At 42.7% G+C, this 18,660-nt stretch overlaps 1 protein-coding gene across 1 annotated transcript in view; it reads right to left on the minus strand.

Moving 5' to 3' along the window:
* LOC127645597 (fibroblast growth factor 12-like) overlaps positions 1 to 18,178 on the minus strand; it is a 52,330-nt gene extending 34,152 nt beyond the window's left edge. Inside the window, exons 1-4 of the mRNA XM_052129259.1 lie at positions 17,983 to 18,178; positions 15,618 to 15,665; positions 12,868 to 12,978; positions 1,062 to 1,165 (exon numbers count right to left, since the gene is read on the minus strand). Of these exons, the coding sequence (XP_051985219.1) occupies positions 1,062 to 1,165; positions 12,868 to 12,978; positions 15,618 to 15,665; positions 17,983 to 18,178 (459 nt within the window). The remainder of the gene's footprint in view (positions 1 to 1,061; positions 1,166 to 12,867; positions 12,979 to 15,617; positions 15,666 to 17,982) is intronic.
* Positions 18,179 to 18,660: the final 482 nt, after the last annotated feature.

The raw sequence follows: 18,660 nt of genomic DNA on the forward strand, positions 1-18,660 counted from the left end.
GTAAGATCAAGTAATATTCAGTGGGTCCAAAAGTCTGAGACCACTAGTTAAAATGCATCTATCTTGCATTTTTCTTGCAAGTGTTTTATTACAAATAATATTATCTGCATACCAGTATGAGTGAAAAGTTACAACTGAATTGATTAATTAACATGACTTTCAGAATTTCTTACTATTTGATATGTCACCCTTTTTCCTAATCAACAGCATGCACTCAAGCTGATATGGATTCCACAAGTTTGTGCAAAACCTGAAGATTCATGTTATCCCAGTATACTTGAGAAAACTGACCAAAGGAAATAGCGCAAAACCTTATATATTACTTATTCATTTTATGCCTTAAAATGTCTTAGTTTACAATATTTCCGAATCCTAAAACTTTCTGTTTATTTCGTCATTAGATTTTGACTCCTATATTTTCAGTGTGGTCTCAGACATTTGGACAGCACTGTAAGTCTGCTATAAACTCAGCTTCTATACTTAAGGACCTGTAAAATAAAAAAATAGTGTAGAGGCTATTACTTATGGAATCGTAGTTAATTGATTGTAACATAATTTGTATGAAAAAAAAATACTGCTGCAGTTGAAAATTAATTTGGCCAAAAGAGCGTTCAAGGGACTGAATCCAAGGCAACTCACTGCACAGAAGCAACAACAACATAAAATTATTTATTTCTTCTTAGATTGTCTTTAACAGGATTAAGAGTTCTGTGACTAGCCATTAACTAGCTGTCAAAAGGTCGTAACTCACTCCAATCCATTTCCACAGACCTGTTTCAACTGCTGGCTGAGTGTGGGCAAGAACGTATGAAAAACTTGCTGTCACACTGCTAACCCATGTTATATGTACAAATTTTACACTGCAAAAGTTTAATAACCTAATCCTCTGCAGGAATGCAGTAGTGTTTGCACTATTTTTGCGCTATTGAGGCTAAGCTCATCGAGAGCATGTAAAATTATAAATGAGCGCCAAGAATACAAAATGTACTACTGCATGCAGCATTCTTTCATATAAATGAGTGCACGCAGGCATGCACACTTAGAAAGGAGGTAGGTCTTACTGAGCTGTAGAGGAACCCCTCGCCATTCATGCCGATGTAGAAACCTGCTTTGACTCCTTGAATGGCCACGACCCTTAAACCAACAGGGATGAGGTTGAAAAGAGCTGGGGAAATACAAGCAGGAGAAGTTATGTAACATGGAACTGCTAGACTAAAACACAATTCATCATCAGTGGACTCTTTCATAACCTTGCATTTATGATGTAATCTACAGAATCTAAAATCTATGTAGTACTCCAACACTAATTATGTTATCTAACCAAACTCTGTTACCTAACCTAGCATTTATGATGTAAACTACAGAAACTGAAAACTATGTAGTACTCCAACACTACTCATCAGTGGACTCTGTTACCTAATCTAGCATTTATCATGTAAACTACAGAATCTAAAAACTATGTAGTACTCCAACACTACTCATCAGTGGACTCTTTTACCTAACCTAGCATTTATGATGTAAACTACAGAATCTTTAACAATGTAGTTCTCCAACACTACTCATCAGAGGACTCTATTAACTAACCTAGCATTTATCATGTAAACTACAGAATATAAATCTAAGTAGCACTCCAACAATGCTCATCAGTGGACTCTGTTACCTAACCTAGCATTTATTATGTAAACTACAGAATCTAAATCTATTTAGTACTCCAACACTACTCATCAGAGGACTCTGTTACCTAACCTAGCATTTATCATGTAAACTACAGAATCTAAAACTATGTAGTACTCCAACACTACTCATCAGTGGACTCTGTTACCTAACCTAGCATTTATTATGTAAACTACAGAATCTAAATCTATTTAGTACTCCAACACTACTCATCAGTGGACTCTGTTACCTAACCTAGCATTTATCATGTAAACTACAGAATCTAAAAACTATGTAGTACTCAAACACTACTCATCAGTGGACTATGTTACCTAACCTAGCATTTATCATGTAAACTACAGAATCTAAATCTATGTAGTACTCCAACACTACACATCAGTGGACTCTGTTACCTAACCTAGCATTTATGATGTAAACTACAGAATCTAAAAACTATGTAGTACTCCAACACTACACATCAGTGGATTCTGTTACCTAACCTAGCATTTATCATGTAAACTACAGAATCTAAATCTATGTAGTACTCCAACACTACTCATCAGAGGACTCTGTTACCTAACCTAGCATTTATCATGTAAACTACAGAATCTAAATCTATGTAGTACTCCAACACTACTCATCAGAGGACTCTGTTACCTAACCTAGCATTTATCATGTAAACTACAGAATCTAAATCTATTTAGTACTTCAACACTACTCATCAGTGGACTATGTTACCTAACCTAGCATTTATCATGTAAACTACAGAATCTAAATCTATTTAGTACTTCAACACTACTCATCAGTGGACTATGTTACCTAACCTAGCATTTATCATGTAAACTACAGAATCTAAAATCTATGTAGCACTCCAACACTACTCATCAGAGGACTATGTTACCTAACCTAGCATTTATGAGGTAAACTACAGAATCTAAAAACTATGTAGTACTCCAACACTACTCATCAGTGGACTCTGTTACCTAACCTAGCATTTATCATGTAAACTACAGAATCTAAATCTATTTAGTACTTCAACACTACTCATCAGTGGACTATGTTACCTAACCTAGCATTTATCATGTAAACTACAGAATCTAAATCTATTTAGTACTCCAACACTACACATCAGTGGACTCTGTTACCTAACCTAGAATTTATTATGAAAAGAGTAAAGGAGAAGAAAAAGAGTGAGCCACAGTGTGCTTATTATGTATGCTCTGATAGTCCATAGCATGTGGTGTGAAGCACAATCTGGTGCTATTTTGTATACTGTAAGTCGAAAACCTGTACATATACTGTACGTAAATAAATAAATAAATAAATATATATATATATATATATATATATATATATATATATATATATATATATATATGAGAGAGAGAGAGAAATCGCTCATTCCGAGCTCGGACGGAAGCCAGCAAGCGTGCCGGGGAGGCGGGTGGTTCGCGAGGATTTACCCGGCGAACACAGCCTGTCATTGTCCCCAAATCGCCTCCATCGCCCGCGGCGCCTGCCTCAATCCCTCAATTGTAGGCTTTCTTTTGTCATGAGAGAAAGCCACTTCAGCCGCCCCCCACGCCTCGCCTCCTTCCCACGGGATTGAGGCAGGCGACACGGACGATGGAGGCGATTTGAGGAAAATGACGGGCTGTGTTTGCCGGGTAAATACCCGCGAACCACCCGCCTCCCCGGCACGCTTGCTTGCTCCCATCTGAGCTCGGGATGACTGCGGCCTGCTTCGCGGCCGGCCTTCCGGTCCCTTGAGCTCCCGGAATTGGATGACGATAATCACCGCTGCATCGGAGAGCGTTACAGCGGCGTCTGATGTTGATGGCTCGTCTGCATCGCCACCTTCGGGTCCACGTGCCCAGTCTGAGCCTGATGCACAGAGGTCCGATATGCTTCCCCGGGTACCGCGAGCGTGAGGTTGGACCAGAAAATCCTGTCCCCTTCCCCCTCACGGCTATTTGATTGGTTCCACGGGCATGTGCGCCGCTCACAGCCACACACACCCTCCTGGTTCCTTTCTTCCCGGACATGCATGACGAGCTGAGCAAGCCAAGCTTCCTCACTCCTCCGCTCTCACTACCCTCGGCGGTAGAACGGTCCCAGACCACTCCCCTCCTGCATGCCATGGCCCCCTCCTGCAAGTCCACTGGGCCAAGGCACTCCAGAATTTGCGCTTGGGTAGTCCTGTTCTTGACGTGCTGCAGGAACTGCACTCGAAAAGGCGATGGCCACCCTTGTGGTCCGGAAACGCAACACATGGACTGGACCTGGTCGCAGTAGAGGAGGTAGACAAAGCATGCTTTCTCAAATGCTCCCGTCTCCCAGCTCCATCCATTCGGCGACACCACATGACGACTCCACCCAGCAGTCCTCAGTGGTGAAGAAACAGACGGAGGCTATTTCACACATCCTGCCCTGCCGCAAAACTGCCGCCATGGGCCATGCCCTGTCTGCTTGTCGAGGCCGTCCTCCTGCGGCTTTCTATAAAGAAAGAAAAGCGGTGCTTCGCCTCAATCAGCCCCCGCGTCGAGCTCCCCGTAGAAGATGGACGCCCCCTCATCTCACAGACCCCCTCGAGGACCCGGAAGGCTCCCAGGCGCTCCTGAGGTGACCGACCCAGAGACCGAGACGTTAGCTCCGGATCTGGTAAGACCACTGGGGGGCCGGGAGGAGAATCTTTTATTGAAATAATTTCATTAGGCCGCAGCCCCCGTTACTCACATTCTCAATAATAGAGCTATTTCCTTTTTTGTCTCTGGGTCACCTGGCCCGCAAATGCCATTCTCACGGCACTCTGCCGCCAGGCCTCAACAGTCCCAGCATGCTGGACGCGGCCACAGCCCGCCTTCAGCCCCACGACTGTCCCCCGGTTCTGACGAGTCTAGAGGACGCCTGTAACTGGACCTCCTCCTCCAGTCACTAACCAAGGTAAGTGCTTTGAGTTTGTTCTCAGCACCAAAGTCTCAGGACGCACCCTTGCCTCCCGACGCCACACTACCTGCTTCGCCCCGCTGTGAAGCCCCCGCCGGGTACGTCCAAAATACTCATCCCCTTGGTACCCCCAGCACGGAGTTTGGAGGCGAGGCTTTCACTGCCCAACCCGTCACGCTGGCTGTACCGGACCATTCGACTCGGTTACGCAATTCAGTTTGCCAGGCCCCGCCCCCTTCGTGGGTGTCCGTTTCCGCAGTAGACGGCAAACATGCCAAATCCCTGTGCAAAGACCTGATAGGGCCTGTCCCCCCAACCGAAATGGAGAAGGGTCTCTACAGCCCTTACTTCATTGTACCCAAGAAAGGCGGCCGGGACCAATCTTGTGCTCCTAAGACCGCGACCGGGCTACATGCCCAAGGTTCCTACCACGCACTATTAGAGACCAGGTAGTGAACCTGCAAGCAGTTCCCCCGGGAGGAGGCAGACCCAGCCCCGTCATTGCTGTGTCCGGTACGTGCTTTGCGTACCTATCTGGACTGCATGCAGAGTTTTAGACACTCTTTGTATGCTTTGGGGGACAGCGGAAAGGAAACGCTGTCTCCAAACTTAGGCTTTCCCACTGGGTAGCAGATGCCATTTCATTGGCTTATCACACTCAGGCTGTACCCCCCCCCCCTGCGGGTCCAAGCTCACTCGACAAGGAGTGTTGTGTCCTCGTGGGCACTGGCCAGGGGTACCTCCCTGGCAGACATTTGTAGAGCAGCGGGTTGGGCGACACCCAACACCTTTATGAGATACTACAATCTCAGGGTTGAGTCAGTTTCATCCCTTGTTTTCTCAGGTCCGAGCCAGTAGAACACGGTAACACGCTGATGGGCTGGCCAGGTGAATCGCTTGCATATAGCGCCCTTTCCCTCGCTTGAGGTAAAACTGTCCCAAACTTTTTTCCCAGGAGATTCCATTCAACTCGAATCCCTGGTTGATTCCTCCCTAGCCCTCATGGGTCCGCAGTTCGGCGGAGGAACTTTCTGACCCAATCCACTGCAGGTACTCAAATCTACCCTGTACTGGAATAGGTGCTCCACAGGGTGAGGACTCCTACGCGGACTCCCCCTGTGTGTATTTTCCACGATACGGCCCCCTTACGAGCATACCAGCGTTTTCCTTGGGTAAGTTTCGGCTGCCCACCGGTCGCCGTGTGTAGCAACTCCCCCCTCGCTGAGGCTGGATCTACCACTTCCACGTGTCGCCTAAAAACACATGTGATGTATTCACCACCTTACCTCCCCAGTTGGGTAGGGGTGGTCTCTGCAGGGTCTTTTCCCCCTGAAAGAATAGAAAATTGGGTAAGACCCCTTTCCCTCAATGCGTGTAAGGGCCCCGGCTTTCTATTGCTCTATGCAAGAAACATAGAGAGAAAAGAGGCCCAGCCAGGCTTGGCCCCTTCCCAGGTTGGCAAGCGTTGCCTTGTTCCTCTGTCAGGGTAACCAAAAGGATTCCGATGACTTTTGTGGGGCATTGGGGAAGGGTACTTGTAGTCTGATACAGCTGGTCATCTGGCATGTAAAAATCACCTGCCCACTCCTGTGTCAGACCACGTACACGGCTCAGCGCATGGCGTAATTTTAATTGGACCCCTAGTGTCGCTTCTCCGACACAACGTGGAGAGAGCGATAGAAGGGGAACGTCTAGGTTACGAATGTAACCTCCGTTCACCGATGGAGGGAATGAGACATTGTGTCCTTCCCAGCCACGTCGCTGAGCCGAGCCGCTGTAGTGGACGGACCATTTCCGGCTCCTCAGAAAAATCCTGAATGAACTCTAGTATTTGCCTCGCCTTTGTACCTGTATGTCCGGGGGAGGGGTATGCAAATACTAGCTGCCAACTTCTCATTGGCCTTTTTTCATAGATCAGAGGTATATTCGGTGCTCAAGAGAGACCCCTAGTGTCGCTTCTCCGACACAACGTCTCGTTCCCTCCATCGGGGAACGGAGGTTACATTCGTAACCTAGACGGTAATTAGTTATTTAAAAAAGGATGATTGCCCATTTCATAGGGTCTTCAAAACTGTTTAATATTTTTCTAACTTTTGAAAATGTATTATTATAATCCACCTCTGGGAATACATCTACTGTAAATAGTCAGACGCATTCTAAGTAGATCTACTGAGTTATATCACAGTCACTTTAAAGCAAGTTAATTTAATTGCTAACCACTTTGGAAACTACTCTGGGCACCAGGAAAGTGCTACCTACTGGAATAGGGAAAGGGCAAAATCCCCAAATCCTTTTGTCAAGATTACCTTAAAATAATTTATTTCAATTCAAGAATTAAATCTTCAATGTCTTCGTCAATGGTATCGTCCTGCAGATTGTGTTTCTTTGGCTCAAATCTGTATTTTTCAGACTAGTTCAGCTCATACACATTCTAAAGTAAACAAACAGTAGATTGGCTCTTTTTACTCAAAACTGGTCTTCCATTCCTAGAGCTGACATTGATTATTGCGATGCCTCTATCAAAAAGGCTCTTTTAACTGTAAGCTGAACTACAGTCAACATTATTAACACTACAATTTCTCCCATTCATCTATATACTATACCAGTGGTCTCATCTGCTTCTAATGTTTATAATATCTATCTCTGTTTATGCCTAATGCAGCACACTAACCATCTCTTTATGGTGCCTGCAAAGATACAAAGGCATTTTAATGTGCACATACAGGCTGTTGTGTTAAACTTCACAGGGGTTTTAGGAAGGGATTGGCAGCCTCAAGACAGGAGGGATGGGAACTGTAATCTATATGGACACAAATCCTTAAGTAAGGTACCATGAAAAGAAGCATGAGTCTACACAAAGCAACGGTGAGCCCTCTGTGCCAGCACCACAGCTGGAGACTGGAGAAATGCATGCCAGACAGCATCAAAGTGGCTGCATTCTGACAAATATTTTTTAGTTATGATTAATGACTACAAACTCAGACAGTCCAATTACCCTGGCAGTAAAGATTAATCAATCACAAACATTTACAAATAACAGGGAGGTGATTGAATGTGGATGGTTATTTGATACTAATTTTGAGTGTGTCCGTTTTTCAAAATGGTTTCTTAAATACTGCCATCTGATGACAAGCTATTTGAAACAATTTGATGGAGGAGAACAGGAATACACCGTACCACATCATCATATTCTTATCTTATTGACTGCTGAAGCAGACAGATTGTAATCATATGTGATCTACTGTGCCTCAACAAAGCATTAATCATCATCTTCCATATTCAAACCTGCATTTTTAACACTCACACAAATGCTGAAATCTGCTTTTGCAAGTGCTCTGTCTGAGTATGATATGTTAATGTTTTCACTTATTGTAATGTTGAACATTTCCTATTTGGGAAGGTGTATTTGCCACATAGTTTTTTAACTAATTTAATTAAAATTAAGATTGTCTTTGATGTCAGGAACTACTCCAGTGTTTTTGCATGCAATATTCTGTGAGTGTTGCTCTTGCTTATCTGCTGACAGCTTCAATAGAATTCTGGTCTGGGAATGAATTCCTTTTCTCATCAACATTATCAGCAGGGTTCAAAAGGTCAATCGTTTCAAGGTGGAAGTAATGTATTATTCTGATAATTCATCCTGGGGATCAATACAGCAAAGCTTGAGCTGAATGCCAAACTCTGCTTTCATTCTGTGCCCCTCTAGATGTGTTTTTCTCTCTCCGTCTTGCTGAACTTCAGGCTGCTTGGGATGGCAATAATTCAGCTGGTACAAATGGAGAAGAATTTTTTTTTTATTTGCTGAATTATTAAATTCCCTTTACTGACCTCTATCTGCAAAACTGAATGACGGATAAATGTAAGGATGAAAGAAGGAAAGGACACCATCGTTCAGTCGACTTAAAGAACAGCCTGAGGCTCTTTCAGCAGCTCAATGCAACTGTCTTCTTGTGTTTCCATCTCACTCCATACCTTAAATTCAGTTAGCAAACAGGACAGTTTTACTTATAGTCAGTCACTTGTTCTCTGAAAGTAATAATTTCTCTGGAGATATAAAAGAGACATTGAGTCACTGCCACTTCCCTGAAGCATTTCAGATGAAGTTGCTGTCGTTCAGTATTTCCTAACCTTTTTTATCTTTTTTGCACCTAAACAGACCCATCAAGCCCTTCATCAACACCAAACCAGACATTTTTATTGCATTTGTTTTTTTTTTTGTGTGTTTTTTTTTACTTTTAAACCAGGCACTTCATTAAGGTTCATTATTACAACAGCCTGGCAAGGGGATCAAAATTATTTCTTGTGGTACTCAACATTGTTACAAATGCTGTCGATTGAGCTTAACTTGTGTTGAATGAACTCCGAACATTCATTTAATGAGAACCATCACAGGACCTCTGCAGTCAGTGGCAAAACATCTTGGTTAAATATGTCAAATTAAGTCCACAATGTGTGTGGGGAAGGTTGTTGAAGATTTGTATTTGCATTTGAAAATTGTCTTAATAGTAATGCAATTTTGAAGAATCACGTTACTATAACTAATTTTTAAATAACTTTTTTTACAAAGCTCATTATATCACGGCAGTTTCCTTGTGAAATGAACACTACAGGCACTGCGACAATAAAAAATAAAATAAAATAAAATGGCTGATTACCAGTTAATAAACACATACTTTTACATGTACATACATACAGTGCATGACTAGCAAGGTAAGATATATTTTAACATTTGCATTACATAACCAAATACATTTACAAGCTTATTCAAAAATGATTAAGTTGCACATTAGCTAAACCTATTGAGCATTACACCTGCAACACAAAGGGTACAAGTCCAGAAAATAAAGTGATTTTACATGTAAGCCCAAAGTGGCATAGATAAAAGTAACACAAAATTATGTTGTTGCTTTAGAAATTGTGGTTTTATCTCACATTTGCTTTGATGACATTATCGGTTATGATTAGATATAAGGATTCATGTCGGGACGTATGTTTTGTTGATTTGAAACTCGATAGAGCGTTAACCTTAAACACCTCTGTTATGATTCAGGATTAGGAGTGAGGATCTAAATGCAGTTTTTAATAAAGGAACAAACGGTGAACAGGATAACTAAAAATAACCAAACAATACAGGGAACAAACAAAACATCCACGAGGGGAAAACAAAGTATAATCATGAGTAACATCCACGGAGAACACGGGCAGGAGAAACATAGAGGACAACCATAACATTATTTGACGACCAACAATGAATGAACAAACAAACAGGGTATAATACAGAAGGGTGATGATGATTAAATTACATACAGGTGAGAACAATGACACTGGCAGTGATGAGGGCAGGGGATTATGGGAAGTGTAGTTCGGGACAGGTGACAGGGGAGAAACACTGAGCAGACAACGGGGAATCGTGACATAACCCCCCTCAAAGGAGCGGATTCCAGACGCTCCTAAAAAAATAAAAAACCCACAAAAACAAAATCGTCCAATGAGTGAAGGGGGCGGGGCAGGCAGACCAAGGAGGGCACAAGGGGCAATCAGGCAGTCCAAGGGGGGCACAGAGGGCAAACAGGCAGTCTAAGGGGGGCACAGAGGGCAAGCAGGCAGTCCAAGGGGGGCACAAGGGGCAAACAGACAGTCCAAGGGGGTACAAAGGACAAACAGACAGTCCAAGGGGGGCACAAAGGGCAAGGCTCAGGAAGCGGAACCGTAGAAGGCTCAGGAGGTGGAGCCGTGGAAGGCGGAGCCGTGGAAGGGTCAGGAGGCGGAGCCGTGGAAGGGTCAGGAGGCGGAGCCCCGAGAGGCGGAGCCCTGGGAGGCTCGAGAGGCGGAGCCATGGGAGGCGGAGCCCTGGAAGGCTCGAGAGGCACTGGCTCTGGGACGGTCGAGGCTACAGGCGCTGGCTCTGAGACGGTCGAGGCTACAGGCGCTGGCTCGCTGGCCGTGGAAGGCGTGGGCTCTGGCTCGCTGAAAGTGGCAGGCGTGGGCTCTGGCTCGCTGACCGTGGCAGGCGTGGGCTCTGGCTCGCTGACCGTGGCAGGCGTGGGCTCTGGCTCGCTGACCGTGGCAGGCGTGGGCTCTGGCCTGCTGACCGTGGCAGGCAGAGACTGAGGAGCAGAAGCCTTCCCTCTTCTCCTCCTCCTCCGGGCGGACGAGGCTGGACGAGGCTGGCAACGCTGGCTCTGGGACGGACGAGGCTGGCAACGCTGGCTCTGGGACGGACGAAGCTTCCAGCGCGTCGGCCGTGGCAGGCGTGGGCGTTGGCTCGTTGGCCATGGCAGGTGTGAAGGGACGAGCCATGGAAGGCTGGGGGGTGACCACCGTGGGAGGAGAGGTGAAGTCCTCTTCCTCAACACCCACAGTGAGCCGCTAACTTGCAGAGTCTCCTCCACCAAGTCTAGGAGCGTCCAACAAGGGGTCGCCGGTGGCAAAAGGTCCCTTAATGCCTCGTTGAGGTTTCCCCTGAAGAATGCCACCACAGAATACTCTGGGAGGTCTGCCACATTTGCCAGCTCCAGAAACTCACGAATGTGGTCCTCCACTGGGCAGTCCTCCTGCTTGAGGCAGAGAAGCCGGTAGTTTGCCTGGTGAACTGCTAGCTCCATTTCGTGGTCGGTCGTTCTGTTATGATTCAGACGAGGACAGACGAGGAGTGAGGATCTAAATGCAGTTTTTAATAAAGGAACAAACGGTGAACAGTATAACTAAAAATAACCAAACAATACAGGGAACAAACAAAACAACCACGAGGGGAAAACAAAGTATAATCATGAGTAACATCCACAGAGAACACAGGCAGGAGAAACATAGAGGACAACCATAACATTATTTGACGACCAACAATGAATGAACAAACAAACAGGGTTTAAATGCAGAAGGGTGATGATGATGATTAAATTACATACAGGTGAGAACAATGACACTGGCAGTGATGAGGGCAGGGGATTATAGGAAGTGTAGTTCGGGACAGGTGACAGGGGAGAAACACTGAGCAGACAACGGGGAATAGTGACAACCTCATCTGTTTGGGGGAACATTTAACTCAATTTTATCACCACGTAGTGGACAATTCACCTTGAAACTGCAAGAGTGTTCACACAGTCACGCAGTCATGAGATGAGCACTTAAGAAGCCCTGGATCATGTCATTATTGGACATAAAATAATTTCTTCCTCTCTTTATAAAATTGTGAGAGGTCTTTCATGCTTTGCACTATAGTTTGTTTTGGACACAGATGCTGTTGGGAGAGGGGAGTGACCTGCGTGGCCCTAGAGAGAAATATGTGTCTATTCTGAAAGGGCACTGGTGTAAGAGTTTAATACCCATGATGATACTCTAGATTTTCATACAAAGGTTATAGTGGTGTATCCTATAACCACAAAACTACCTATGATAGTTGGCTGTTCCTCATAACAAGAACCACCTCTAATGAATATGCAATGTACTTTCAGTAACATCAATCCCTGGAGATACATGTCTTGAATGCTCGAGGCAGAAAGTTCTTCCACAAGAGGCTGCACAAACTGTAAAAAATGCCTACGTTTCACACCTTTAACAACACTCTTTATGGACTGTGTGATTATAGCCTTTCGTTAGACAGCACCACAGGAAAGGATGACTCATGGAATACAGTAGTGCTGTAAGCCAAGTTACTGTAAATTGGCTCTTGTTTCCTTCCAGTTCGGATCTCACCAATCATCAACTCTCACCTTTGAATAATAATCTGCATTCAAAACAATTAAGATCCTTCATACCTACATGTATACAAGTGAACTGAAGCAATCAAATGACTACATCAGTAAAACATTCCAACAGCAGGTGACTGCTATGTTTCATCAGAAACAATAGGGATAATTCACCCAAATATCCTGTCATCATTTTCTCACCCTTGTGTTGTTCCAAACCTGTCTGAAAGTCACCATTCACTTTCCCAGTATGGAAGAAAAAGATGAAATGAAAATAAATGGTACTGTAAGGCTGTCAGTTCCTAACATTCTGCCATATCTTATTTGGAGGAACATGAGGGTGAATAAATGAAAAAAGAATTTCCATTATTTTTGGGGTGAACTATGCCTTTAGTAATTATGTGCATTGATTTATTTTTATTTTTTTCATTTCTGGTTTAGATCCTCTCACAAAGATTTTGTCTTGTCGAAATAATGCAAATGTTATTTTAGAAATAATAATAATGAAATGTATGCAAATAGTGGGGTACAATGAACTCAATGAAAATGTGTGCATGACAGGAGTGCAGTTCCAATCACTCACTGTAGTCACTGTTCTCATCCTTGACGCCACCGATGGTTCCGTCTGGCTGCATCTGCAGGTAAAAACCCTGCTGGCTGAACAGTCGTGTCACAATGCCTTTCAGCTGCGGCTCTGAAACACAAAAAACACACAGGCCCGCCCCCAACCCACATTTTTATCAGACTCCACCCCAACACATTGCATGTTTTATATCACGTGAACATGGGCTAGTTAGGATGAAATTGAAATTGCTCTTCTTATCCATTGAATGCACTAGTGAATATGTATGTTGATAAATATCTACACATTTGCTCTCTGTGACCACATTAATCAATTTCACTATAGACACCTGAAGTTTAAAAGACCAGCTGCAGCAATAACAGGTGCTTTCTGGTGGAATGTTGACCTGTACAAGCAGGTACAATAATTATTTTGATGCAGGCCTGTGAGGCAGGAGTGAAGGGGGCCACATGGATGACTTGGCATTCTGCAAAGTCCCACAGCTCTCAAAACCAGAGCTCAGAAGACTTGTGAATGTCCGTGATAGCCATGATCAGCTATTCATCATGGGCCTCATCTATCCACTGCAGACCCAATATCTCTGACAGGCAGGAAGGGCCATCCATCACACGAACGAGCCTGCCTACATCCATCAGGAAGAACATTACTAAATCACATGCACAATCCACACCTCCATAAATAAAGACTGGCACAAAGACCCCCGGAAATGACCCTAACTTAGGGCGAATGTTTTTGGCTAATTGCATGTACGTGTGACTGCGTGTGTTCACATGCATGTCTCTATGCTGTATATGTGGCAATGTCTGCACTCATATGTGGATTTAAAGGGATAGTTCACTCAAAAATGAAAAATCTGCCTTTGTTTACTCACCCTCAAGCCATTCCAAATCCATATGTCTTTCTTCCATTACACAAAAAGTAGACGACTGACAGTGTCAGAAACTAATTTTTCCATTGGGGCCATTATTTGACGTATAGGGCCATTGTTAGCTTTATAAGGATAATTTTTCTAACCTTACAAATGAAATCCATTAATTAAATCGGAATAACTAAATACTATAAACTGTTACCAATAAAATAAAATCAACATTAACTAATATTTGCAGTATTGGCCCTGATTTCTGAATTTGATTTGATTTGATTCAATAGATTCAATAGATTTGGTTCAATATTGTTTCATTAGTGTTCTGTATAAGTATTATTAAAATTAAATATATATATATATATATATATATATATATATATATATATATATATATATATATATATAAAAGAAGGAGTGATTAGTCTAAATAAAGTTTTGTGGTAAACAACATTATGCAACAAATCCTGTCGATTGAGCTTAACTTTTATTAAACCCGGAACATCACTCAAGGACTATCAGGTGTTATAAACAATAATAAAAGTAGAGACTTTTAAAATTAACTGTTTAAAGAAATTGGCAAAGGAAAAACAGGACAAAAGAACTTCGGTGATAAATGTTACCATGCACTGTTTAAAATTCTTTCAATGATGAAATGATTTACTATTGTCTGTAAATTGTTTTGTTTTAATTGACATATTATATATTTGTTACACATATTTACACATGTCCTGTAAATACTGTTTAACATGTCCTGTTATCAAATTCTTTATTATGTATGTTCGACATTGTTTTGTAAATAAATAAACAACAGGAACTCAAATAATGCCCCCACATTTTGAAATTCAATTGCCTTTTTGTTCATTTTGGTGGTGTTTATGTCCAAGCCTTCATTCATTTCTGAACCTGACTGACAGCTTCATTCACTTCCACTGTATGGAAAAGAGCAGCATCAGCATTCTTCAAAACTCTCCTCTAGAGTTCCACAAAAGAAAGTAAGGCATAATGGGTTTGGAACATAAACACCACCAAACTAAACAAAAAGGCAATTGAAATGCAGAATATGGGGGCATTATTTGAGTTCCTGTTTATTTATTTATGAATTTATTAAACAATTTCAAACATACATAGAATTTGATAGCAGGAACTCAAATAATGCTCCCATATTTTGAATTTCAATTGCTTTTTTGTTCAGTTTGGTGGAGTTTATGTTCCAAACCCATTGTGGCTTTGGAACAACATCAGGGTGTACATAAGAATGATAACAGAATTTCAATTTTTCTGTGAATTCTTTTTAATTATGTACTGTATGGTTAATCTGAGATAATGCATGTCTTCTTTGCATCAACACCTTTTGGACATATTCCTGCACAATGCAAATATAATTCTGTTGAACTATGTTCCATATTACCCCATTCCATAAACAGAAACAGCTACAGTCATTTATGTTGTCAGATGATGTCAAGATGATTATGAAATGGTGAATGGTAACCTCGACTGCTGAAGTCAAAGGAGAAACACGACACATCGGCTGTACAGAGCAAACAGATCCTCACTGCACTCGCATAGCGATACTCCACACGTTACACACGCAGACAGTGGGGACAGAGCACACAGGAGTATAATGGGTACAGAAACATAAGAAGAAAGTAGAGAGATTGAAAAGGGGGTGGAAAGAAATTCAGGGGAGGGTAGCATGCTTGAGGGGAGCAGAGAAAGAAACAACAGAAAGAGAAGACCATAAAGACGGGAAGTATAGTCAAAAGCATACTACAAGGACAAGGCAGACACCGGTGACCACCGTTAGATGGGAGCTAGTCCCCCATGAGCACGGGATGGGGTGGGGAACTGAAAGACACAGCACATGGATGGAGGCTGAGCTACTGACCTAGCCTGACGCCCTTACGGGACACCTGCGGAGGGTTCGAGGGCACATCTTACGGGGGGAGAAGGAAAAACAACATTTTTACACACACACATTCTACAGCAACAGCCGTTAAATACAGTTGAAGTCAGAAGTTTACATACACTTAGGTTGAAGTCATTAAAACTCTTTTTTTAACCACTCCGCAGATTTAATATCAGCAAACTATATAAGTCGTTTAGGACATCTACTTTCTGCATGACTCAAGTCATTTTTCCAACAATTATTTACAGACAGATTGTTTCACTTTTAAATGACTATATCACAATTCCAGTGGGTCAGAAGTTTACATAAACTAAGTTAACTGTGCCTTTAAAAAGCTTGGACAATTCCAGAAAATTATATCAAGCCTTTGAACAATTAGCTTCTGATAGGAAGTGTACTGAATTGGAGGTGTACCTGTGGATGTATTTTAAGGCCTACCTTCAAACTCAGTGCCTCTTTGCTTGACATCATGGGAAAATCAAAAGAAATCAGCCAAAAATCAGCCAAAAAATTGTGGACCTCCACAAGTCTGGTTCATCCTTGTGAGCAATTTCCAAATGCCTGAAGTTACCGCGTTCATCTGTACAACAATAGTACGCAAGTATAAACACCATGGGACAACGCAGCTATCATACCGCTCACAAGACACATTTTATCTCTTAGAGATGAATGTAGTTTGGTGCGAAAAGTGCAAATCAATCCCAGAACAACAGCAAAGGACCTTGTGAAGATGCTGGAGGAAACAGGTAGACAAGCATCTATATCCACAGTAAAACAAGTCCTATTTCGACATAACCTGAACGTCTGCTCAGCAAGGAAGGAGACACTGCTCCAATACCACCATAAAAAGCCAGACTACAGTTTGCAAGTGCATATGGGGACAAAGATCTTACTTCTTAGAGAACTGTCCTCTGATCTGATGAAATAACAATTTTACTGTTTGGCCATAATGACCATCGTTATGTTTGGAGGAAAAAGTGTGAGGCTTGCAAGCCGAAGAACACCATCCCAGCTGTGAAGCATGGGGGTGGCAGCATCATGTTGTGGGGGTGCTTTGCTGCAGGAGGGACTGGTGCACTTCACAAAATAGATAACATCATGAGGAAGGAAAATTATGTGGATATATTGAAGCAACATCTCATGACATCAGCCAGAATTTTAAAGATTGGTCACAAATGGGTCTTCCAAATCGATAATGACCCCAAGCGTACCTCCAAAATTGTGGCAAAATGGCTTATGGACAACAAAGTCAAGGTATTGGAGTGGCCATCACAAAGACCTGACCTCAATATGATAGAAACTTTGTGGGCAGAACTGAAAAAGGGTGTGTGCGAGTAAGGAGGCTTACAAACCTGACTCAGTTACACCAGTTCTGTCTGGAGGAATGGGCCAAAATTACAGCAACTTATTGTGAGAAGCTTGTGGAAGTTAAACAATTTAAGGGCAATGCTACCAAATACTAAGTGTATGTAAACTTCTGACCCACTGGGAATGTGATGAAAGAAAAAAAAGTTGAAAGAAATAATTATCTGTACTATTATTATTGACATTTCACATTCTTAAAATAAAGTAGTGATCCTAACTGACCTAAGCCTGGGAATGTTTTTATACAATCAGGAATTGTTTCAATCAGGAGTTTAAATGTATTTGTCCAAGGTGTATTTAAAGTTCTGACTTCAAATGTAACTGATAATAAGTTGGGGAGAGGGGAAACTGTGCTTATATAAATCATGACCAGTGGTTTTGAGGGAGGAGAGGACAGCGGAGCTTGTTAATAACCAATTTGCCCGCTTCGAGCAGTTTTCCCAAAAATGGACGATAGTGTGGTTTCGTGTGCAGTGAGACCATTAATAAAACTAACCGTGCAATTCCTCCCCACACTGCAGTGATAAACATTTACCATTGAACATTTCATCTAAGAAAGCCCTGGTGCACTGCAGTGCCACTGTATTCTGCCTGTTATAAATTGCATTATGGCACTATTTAAAGAGCAAACTTGTGAATTGCATTATAGAAAGATGACATTTTCTAATTGCACAGCCTCAAAATGCCAAAAATGACAACCACTGAATTAACTGATAACAGTAATAATGACATTAATAAAACAGATATATCAAATGCATATCGATTTGTGCATTTAGATTGTAAGGATGACAAATTGATTGGTGATTACCGACAGACAACACGTGAGCTATGAAACAGGTGATTTTTATTTTTATTTTATTTATTTATTTTTGCCTTGCAATAAAATGAAAAGCTGAGGATAGCCTATGTGTTATTTCGACTGCAGCGGAGGCTTCGTGTGGGGAACGAATAGTCTCAAAAAGCATTCAGCAACACTGACCTGGTCGCCGGCGAACAGGTCTTTTTTTGCCGCTGCAGAAGCGGACTTTACTGAAGACCCCCAGGAAATGTCGCTCACAGAGAGAGCGGGGGTCTTTGCTGGGACTGGGGCGGCGTTTGGTGGCAGAGACCCGGTCGCTGTTGGATTCCCGCGCTTGGCGCTTCTGTCGGATCAGGGAACTGGCGATCGCGGCCATCGCGAGTAAATGAAATGGGCTGTTGGACTGGTGCCGCTGTTAACGCAATAAACGAGGCTGAATATAATGCGACTGAATTGTCCCCTCAAATTTGTCCAAATCCAGAACTCGTGAATTAGGGTTGAAAACGCATCCTCTTCTCAGACGATGTCACAAACAATTGAATGAGGTACATTTTCTGTTCTCCATCTTGATTGAAAATGTGTTTCCAGTCTGTGCAAATCCAAAAAGACTTTTTGTACATTAAAAAAGGAGTCCTATGTGAATACTGTGTAAACTGTCACGCAGGTATCCCAAGTGCCGAGCACAACAGATCCGTAATTCCTCCTCTGAACGAATGCTACATAATCCACATGTCTAGTTCTTTCCAGATAACTTTGCATGAATCCAAATAACACATGTAGCCCATGACAAATAATTGCGCGTTCTCGGGCACTATAGTTGTATGAGTGACGCGCCTACAAGTTCACTGAACCTCTGAG

This window comes from Xyrauchen texanus, chromosome 6 (genome assembly GCF_025860055.1).
Source record: "Xyrauchen texanus isolate HMW12.3.18 chromosome 6, RBS_HiC_50CHRs, whole genome shotgun sequence".
Classification (NCBI taxonomy): Eukaryota; Metazoa; Chordata; class Actinopteri; order Cypriniformes; family Catostomidae; genus Xyrauchen; species Xyrauchen texanus.